The sequence below is a fragment of the Zeus faber genome, assembly GCF_960531495.2.
Source record: "Zeus faber genome assembly, chromosome: 13".
NCBI lineage: Eukaryota > Metazoa > Chordata > Actinopteri > Zeiformes > Zeidae > Zeus > Zeus faber.
This window is the reverse complement of record NC_137198.1, coordinates 11,523,741-11,531,709: the sequence shown is the minus strand read 5'-3', so window position 1 is coordinate 11,531,709 and position 7,969 is coordinate 11,523,741. Positions and strand designations below refer to the sequence as shown.

General features: G+C 42.5%; 1 protein-coding gene across 7 annotated transcripts in view; it reads right to left on the bottom strand.

The window, feature by feature from the left end:
• Window positions 1–3,613: 3,613 nt before the first annotated feature.
• qkia (QKI, KH domain containing, RNA binding a) overlaps window positions 3,614–7,969 on the bottom strand; it is an 86,725-nt gene continuing 82,369 nt past the window's right edge. For 2 of the 7 annotated variants that reach the window (XM_080012376.1, XM_080012379.1), the window contains exons 7-8: window positions 6,908–6,982; window positions 3,614–5,510 (exon numbers count right to left, since the gene is read on the bottom strand). In XM_080012376.1, coding sequence (XP_079868502.1) covers window positions 5,494–5,510; window positions 6,908–6,982 — 92 coding nt within the window. In that variant the 3' untranslated portion in view covers window positions 3,614–5,493. Of the gene's footprint in view, window positions 5,511–5,873; window positions 7,022–7,969 lie in introns of those variants that run through there. The other 5 variants (XM_080012375.1, XM_080012378.1, XM_080012377.1 and 2 more) reach the window with 4 other exon arrangements.

Below are 7,969 nucleotides of genomic sequence, written 5' to 3'. Positions count from 1 at the left end.
AATAAACCTAGCTGACGTTTATTTCACAGCCTCCTAAACACACACACACACACACACACACACACACACACACACACACACACACACACACACACACACACACACACACACACACACACACACACACACACACACACACACACACACACACCTGGACGGAGAGGAGTGGAATCCTACATGCACGGAGAGGAGCTTATGGTTTTGGGACGTTTGACTCTATGAAATGAAAAATCATCTCTTTAAGGGTTTGGAGCGTTCCTAGAGCGTCGGCGTTTTTTAGATCAAAGACACGAAGCGAGGAGTTGAGACAGGAGCAAAACGTAAGTTCGACGTTAAACACTTTCATCCCTGTTTGTTCGCCGAGAGGTGAATAAAAAAAAAAAAAAAAAAAAAATTTTAAAAAGGAACCAGAACATTAAGGCAGAGTTGTTTTTTTTTGTTTTTTTGTTGATTTTTTTGTGCAAGTACTTTGAAAAAAAGCAGGAAAAAAAAAAAAAAAAAAAAAAGATCTTGAGGCGCCATTCAGTTTTGTTAAAAATAATAACCAAAAGAGATTAATGTGGTTAATATTTGCAATGTGTGTCAGTGTCAGCACCTCGAATTAGTGGAGGAGAGAAGGGAAGCGCTGGGAAGAACAAAGCAGACTGAACCCAAGGATGACCACTGCACGCCACGCACACACGCTACGGGGAAGGAGGGCGGGTTGGAGCCCAAGTGTTACGCCGGCTGCTCTACCATGCATTCATAATAATAATAATAATGATAATAATACTAACTATAAGGCTCTATGAGTATATTCATCTGCTTTTTATGCAGCCATTATATCGATGTCTACGGCGTGACGGGTCCAAGTGCGACCGCGACGCTGCTTCGGGGAAAACAAAGCGCAAGGACAGACCGGCCGTGCGAGAGGACGGGAGACTCCGCTGCACGCGATGCATCGGGAATTGAATCCCTTCGGAGGCGGCCGGCGCTCATGAGCAGCGCGGCTCAGTGTTTATTTTGCGCAGCGCTGATGAAAGCCCGCTGCTGGGGCTCGATAACGGCTTTGAGGAGAGCAGATCTGCGGGAGGCGGCGTTTACGCCGCCGCTGCGACAGCGAACGAAAGCGACTCCGCCTCTCGACCCGCAAACTGGGGACTGGGCGCTGGAAATCGAGAAGCATGTTGCCGCCGAAAAGAGAGGGGCTGCCTGCGTCGTCTCGGCTTCACCGACACACGACGGGTGTTTGAGTGTTTAGTCTATTTTTTGGGGTGGGGTCGGGTGTGAAGAGTGTCAGCAGGTTCTTCCCACAAACAAAGGTGAGAGCGTGTGAGCGGGGGTGAGGGGCGGAGATGGACTCGTGCAGTTTCCAGTTAGGGCCGCGGTTCGATGCCTGCGCGTGACCGGCCGTGTTCTCAGTGTCAGTGAAATGACCGCGTGTGTCCGACTGGGTGGGTGAGTGGTTTTCAGTCGTGGTGACGGCCAGACACCGGTTTTAATCGTGTTAGTCCGTGAACCAGACCAAAATAGAACATTCATTTAAAACTTGGTTAAGAACACAAGACAAAAATATCAGCAAGTTAGTAAAATTCTTACTAAGAATGTTTTATTAAAATAAATGGCAAGAGGTTAATAAGAAAAATAACAGCATACACCATGAAAACTAAATGCAAGCATGTAAAAATACTTAATGACAAGAATAACTAATAAAAGTTGCTAATGAGTTAAACAAGCTAGGAATTGGCAAGAAAAAAAAAACAACAAAAAACAAAAACATAACTAGGAAAGGCAACACTCCCCACAAGAGAGACAGTTTTGAAGATGTAAGAGAGAGGGGTTAGGGCCGGGGGGGAGGAGGGGGGAAGGGGGGGTTAGAAGAAAAAATTGCAGTGTATTTCATCAAAAAAGAGGAGTCAAAAATGATTAATATACATATAAAATGAGTTTAGAAAAATACATTATAAACCTGTAACAATGGCTGTTAATTACATTATTATACATGTAGTAGGCAGGCCAGAGAGAATACAGTAGGTATAGAGTTCACCATTCACCTGATGGACTTTCCAGCCTGATACAATGACATAGCACGCTGTAACATTGCAGAGGGAATTTTCTTAATACTGTCAAATGCTAATTTGTCATTTCTTGCTCCACTTTAATATTGCATTTCATTTCAAAATAAGAGTAGATAACACTGAGGGGAGGAAAAAAAAAAAGTCGATTTGCTGTAACAGCCTTTAAATGAGGAAATATGAATAATAATAATAATAATAATCAAAAAACAACAACATCCTGCCTGTGTTGGTTTTGGGGATCTTAAGGATTCCGCTATTTGATCTTTTTTTTTTTTTGGGAGTTGGTTTAACCTTCCGGGACCCGCTTTCAGTTTGGAACAAACCCAAGCCTCCGTCCGGTTGGGGGGCCCCCGACGCGGCACGCCCCGCACGCCCCCCCCCCCCCCCCCGTTTTGTTTTTGTTTTTTTTCGGAATCCTACGTCCTCATTCGGCTCGTCCACCGCGTCGTCGCTCGCGGCAGCTCGTTCAATTTGTTCTCGGGAGATTAAGTCACAGTCACCGGAAAAAAAATGACGACGGTCGTTTAAACTCAAAGATAAAGGAAACCTGCTCGTATGGCGGAGTAAAGGGGGCCGACGGGGTTAAAAAAAAAAAAAGAAAAAGTAACCAAATCAAACAAAGAAACAAAAAAAAAACAAAAAAAAAAAACAAGTTCAGGAAGACAAAACCATGGCACATATTTTAGCTGGTCAGACGCCTGCTATTCTCTTTGCATAGAATAACTTCGGTAGCTCCGCCACGTTTCGGGAGCCACCCTGCACGCGAGTCCTTTCCTCTCTGCGCCGCTCCGGTTGGTGCTGGATATTATCGAACGTAATCTTTTTAATATTCGGAAAAAACAGAAACGACTGTCGGTAATAAGGCACTTTTGATTCCGTCGCGTCGGGCCCCGCTCTGCTTTCCCGCCCCCGGCCCCACAACGCAGCCTCCCTCCCTCCCTCCCTCCCTCGAGGTTTGACTGTTTTGGTGTTTGTTTCCCGAGCCAATAATATTCAGTGTAACAGCATTCTTCTTCTTCATCTTCTTCTTCCGTTTCCCCCCCCCCCCGCCCTCTTCTTTTTTCTTCCCTATACCTTTTTAAGCTTTGTTTGTTTGTTTTGTTTTGTTTTTTTTTGTTTTTTTTTTTCCACTTTTCAATATTTTGTAATTGCAAGTTAGGTATAAAAAGCTAAAATTGGCAAAAATAGATTTTTTTTGTTTTTGTTCTCTTCTCCAGCACCCTGTAAAATTATCTAATTTGTTCTCCTCTGTGTTTGTATATGCAATGACAGTTTATCTACATTTGATATATTTATATCTATATAACAGGTATGTATAAAGCAATTCGAACAGGCAGGCATGGCTTTCACATCCTATTTTTTTTTTTTTTTTTTTTTTTTTTCCCCTCTTCTTGAGAAAGAGTTAAAAGAAACACCGCGGGCACGGGAGCCGGACGACACATTGTGGATGCGCTGTTTGATTAAAATAATTACTTAAAAAAAAAAAAAATCAAATTGGGACTATCATGCCAAACTCACGTCTGGATTCCTGATGCTCTTCTGGTGAGTTTAAGGGGAAACAATTATTAAAAAAAAAAAAAAAAAAAAAAAAAAACAGAAATCTTGAGAGGTAAAAATGAGAACGTAAAAAAAAAAAATTCTCAAAGCAAATTGTTTTGGAAAGATGGTTGTGGATTAAGAGAACTTAAAAAACAAAATAAAGCGATAATGTATGTACACAACTTCAGAGCCCCACCCGCCCCGCCCTCCCAGGAAACAAAGCGTAACTGAGTTGCATCTCGAGTTAGTGTTCAATTCGTTTTGTTTTGTTTTTTTTTGTTTTTTTTTTGCCTCTACAGAAAAAAAAAAAAACTTTTACGGGAGAAAAAATAAAAAATAAAATTAAATCTTCATCTGTCTGTGGATTCAAACTAAACGGCGACACCACAACTTCACACCGCGTCAAACTCTAAAAACCATGAAAGAGCCCTCCAAAAAGATAGATAATTATAGAAATATATATTTCACTGGGAAACCCTTTGGCTAAATACTCACACTTAATACTTTTTTTTTTTTTTTGTCTTTTTGATCACAGCTCATAAATCATTTGACTTTTTTTTTTTTTTTTGTTCAAAACATATCAGGCACTGTATAATGGACTTGGTGTGGGTCGGGGCGTAAGCAGAACGTGCCCTGACCCACGACATCCTACTTTATTTAAAGTATTTTCTAAAAGCACAGACTCTCCCCTCCCCGTCCGCGCCCTTCCCATCCCGCCCAGAAAGACTAACGCGCTCGGTACGCCGGATTACCATTTTTCCCCTCGCCATTTTTTAAAATGTATTATTATTTTTTATTTTTTTTAAACTAGTCCTTCACAACGAAAAGTCAATTGGCAAAAAAAGCAAAAAAAAAAAAAATAATAATAATGAACAGCACAAGAGATCAAAATCAAGTGGAGAGAATGACTCAATGACTCATGACTTAAAATCAAAGAGAAAGAAACAGAACAATGACACAGAAATTATGAAAAAAAAAAAAAGCTCCATTTGCAATCAATTCAGCCATGCTGTGTGTGTGTGTGTGTGTGTGTGTGTGTGTGTGTGTGTGTGTGTGTTTTAAAGACAGACAGCCGTTTGGAGAGGCACACCCAGAATGTGTCAGCGGATATTAGGTCTCAGAGCTGAACAACAACAAACACTACTCGTGGAAAAAAACAAAATGACAAGAAATTAAACAAGTTGCTGAGTCTACGTTCCCCTTTCCTTCTGTTTCTTTTTTTCCCCAGCGAGTCGGGTGCGGGGGGTGGGGGCTTTGTGTTTTTATTGTTTTTATTTTTGTTGTTGGGTGTTAAAATTTTTTTAGTGTTGGTTTAAAGGGAAAGGTGCAGAGTTTTATTGTCCAGGACTGAACGGTTCGGGGTTAGGGTTCCACACGCCAAGTGTCTGTTTGGTTCTGGTGAGGTCACTGGATTCCGTCGGTTTTGGGAGGGGCGGAGGGGGTGGGAGGCTGGGGTGGGGGTCTGGACTTTATTGCTCTATAATTCAGTGCAGATTCATGAGGAATAGCAAAATGTGTGCGCACCCAGCGTATGACTCATGAAGAAAAAGAAAGAAAGAATGGGAACCAAACTCAACGAACAGAGAGAGGGGGGGGAAAAAATAAAATAAAAATAAATAAAAAAGAACAAATTAAAATTTAAACCATAAAAATCACACAACTGGTTGGGTTATGTTGTGTTTTCTTCTCTTTTTGTGTCAGAACATGTTAGGGTAACTGTACGGGCAGGTGCCTCTCTCTCCCTCTCTCTCTCCTTCTCTCTCTCTCTCCCCCCCCTCTCTCTCTCCTACTTGCGTCCGAGAGGCTAGCAAAAGGCAATTACCAGTTAACTGATCAGCAGGCAGGCTTGGGGCGGCTCGTCATTGGGTGAAGAGTTCAGAGGTCAGAAGGTCATGTGTTAGTTGCCGGTGGCGGCTAGGTGGTTAGAAACACAAACAAAAACAAAAAACAAAAAAACAAAAAAACAAACAAACAGAAAAAAAAGATAGAAAGGATATTAGTGTCAGCAGGAAGAGACTGGAATGACATCATTTTAACAATAAAATGAATGCAATCTCTTTATGTTGTCCCCGCCCCCCCCCCACCCCGACCCCGACCCGCTAATCTAGTTGTTATCATGACGTAGCTGCATCATGAGCCCCCACCCACCCCCTCCGTCAGGTAGCTGGTGGGTTTTAATCAAAGCGCTACGTTTGCCCCCAGAACCAACAAACAGAAGCAAAGAGAGGCCAAACAGACAAAAATAAAATAGTACGACAACATAAAAAACTGAGTGTTTTAGTTTCTTTTGAGTTGGAATGCGAGTTATGAACAGTGTGATTAGTGGTAAGGAGACTCGGAATAACTAATGTTATGCGATGGACACCAGTGGCTAGTGTTATACATGTGCAATGAATAGATGAATCGCTGGTTTCCGATTCTCTTTATTTAAATCAGTATATTTAATATATATATGTATGTATATAGATAGATATATATATCTATATATATATATATATATACACAGGAACCATAAATACATTTGATATAAAATGCTCAAATATAAAATGACAGTACCTCGTTGTACAACTGAAATTTCAGTAATAAAAACGTAGTTTAGCTTTATTTCGCAGTATTTTTCAAACACTGGAGAGAGGCGAGCTACCGCTGCTCAGGCCTGTGCGTGTGTCTTCTACAGGAAAAATAAAAATGCACCAAAAAATATATAAAAACGTTGAATTTCCCGGGGGGGGGGGGCTTGGGGTAAAATGGTGTGTGTGTTGTGGGAGCTTGATGACTTGTGTTCTACAGGTGGGTCTGCTGTGTCGGGGAACAGTGTGCAACTTACTACTCCTTATGAGCGGAGGAGATAAATCATGGATGGGAACAAGCCCGCCCTATTTAGGGCTCTAATCTCACATCTGAGGAATGTCATCAAAAAATAAAAACAACTGCTTAAACATCGCCTGCGCCGTCGCTACCTGTCCTGGGTTCACAGCCACGGGTGTGTGTGTGTGTGACCGAAGCTGCTAAGTTCTGATCTGCCTGAGCGTCATGAAACATACCAAATAAAAAAGGAAAGAAATACTCGCTAAGTACTATATGTAAACAAAATGCGCATACCACAGACAACCATTTAGCTCGTGTGTGTGTGTGCGCGTGTGTGTGTGTGTGTGTGTATGTGTGTGTGTGTGTGTGTGTGTGTGTGTGTGTGTGGGGCAGCGAGCGGTGGAAAGTAACTCCATAACACAGTTTCCATCACACAGTTTTAAATTGTCGTCTAAGGCATCAAGGCATACATTAACAGTGTGTAGCTGAGGGACTAAACTGACCTCTGTCAGCGGTCACAATCCTTTGGTAAGGATGGACCCGCGTGTCATGTCGTCTCACTTTAGTAGCCATTGCACCTAGATCGTAACAGGTCCACAAGGTTAGATTCCCACTCGCTTTTGAGAAGGGAGAGAAACAGTCATGGGTTTTTTTTTGATTCTTTCAGTTTTTTGTTTTTTTTACAGTCATCACATTCACATTTGTTTTTCATCGACAATATCATAGATACTGCTTAGACTTATACAACAGTACAGAAAACAATAATATAATATAATAACATACAACGATAACAGAATATAACACACTGACATACATATATATATTTATTAATACTCTAGAAAAAATATGATAAAAATAAAATATATGTTTTACTTATTTTTTTCTAAATGCATAACTTAGGCAATAAAATTCCACAGTGCTCTGGGTTTTAAAAAGAGAAGTTTTTAAAGGGTGCGGGTGGAGGGGTGGCGGCGGCTGTGTGAGAGTGTGTGTGTGTGTGTGTGTGTGTGTGTGTGCGCGCGCGCATGCGTGCGCCGCCTGGGAGAAATAATGCGATTCTTCTTGTGGGATCCAGAGAGAGTGGGGGGGGGACCGGCAGAAATTTGTCTCTTTATTTTGAAAGGTTTGGAAATCCAATAGAGCTCTGATGGTAATTGAATAGTGCCAGACGCCACCTGCCTCTCTTGAGCCTCTCCCTCTCTTCCCCTCTCACTCCGTCACCGCGCCGCTCTCAGTCAATCTGCCGGCTGGCGGCTGAGGCTGTCACTTCACTCTCCCTCGCATTCGTCACGAGCGGCGCCGCTCGGCTCGGCTCGCGTCGCCGCCGCCGCTCCGCGCGCAGGCTCCTCCGAATGTAAAGGAGCGACGCCCGGGTCTAAGTGGTTGACGCGTGTCAACTCAAACTCCAACGTGAACAAACACAGGGAGGTCAATATTTAAGATTTTTTTTTTGGCGGCTGGAGAGAACGCTCCATCTCAGCTGGTGTGGGGCCGGATAACGGAGAGAATCAACCCCCCTTCGCCACAGGGAGAGTCTTTAGAGAGATTTGTGACTCAAACCTTCA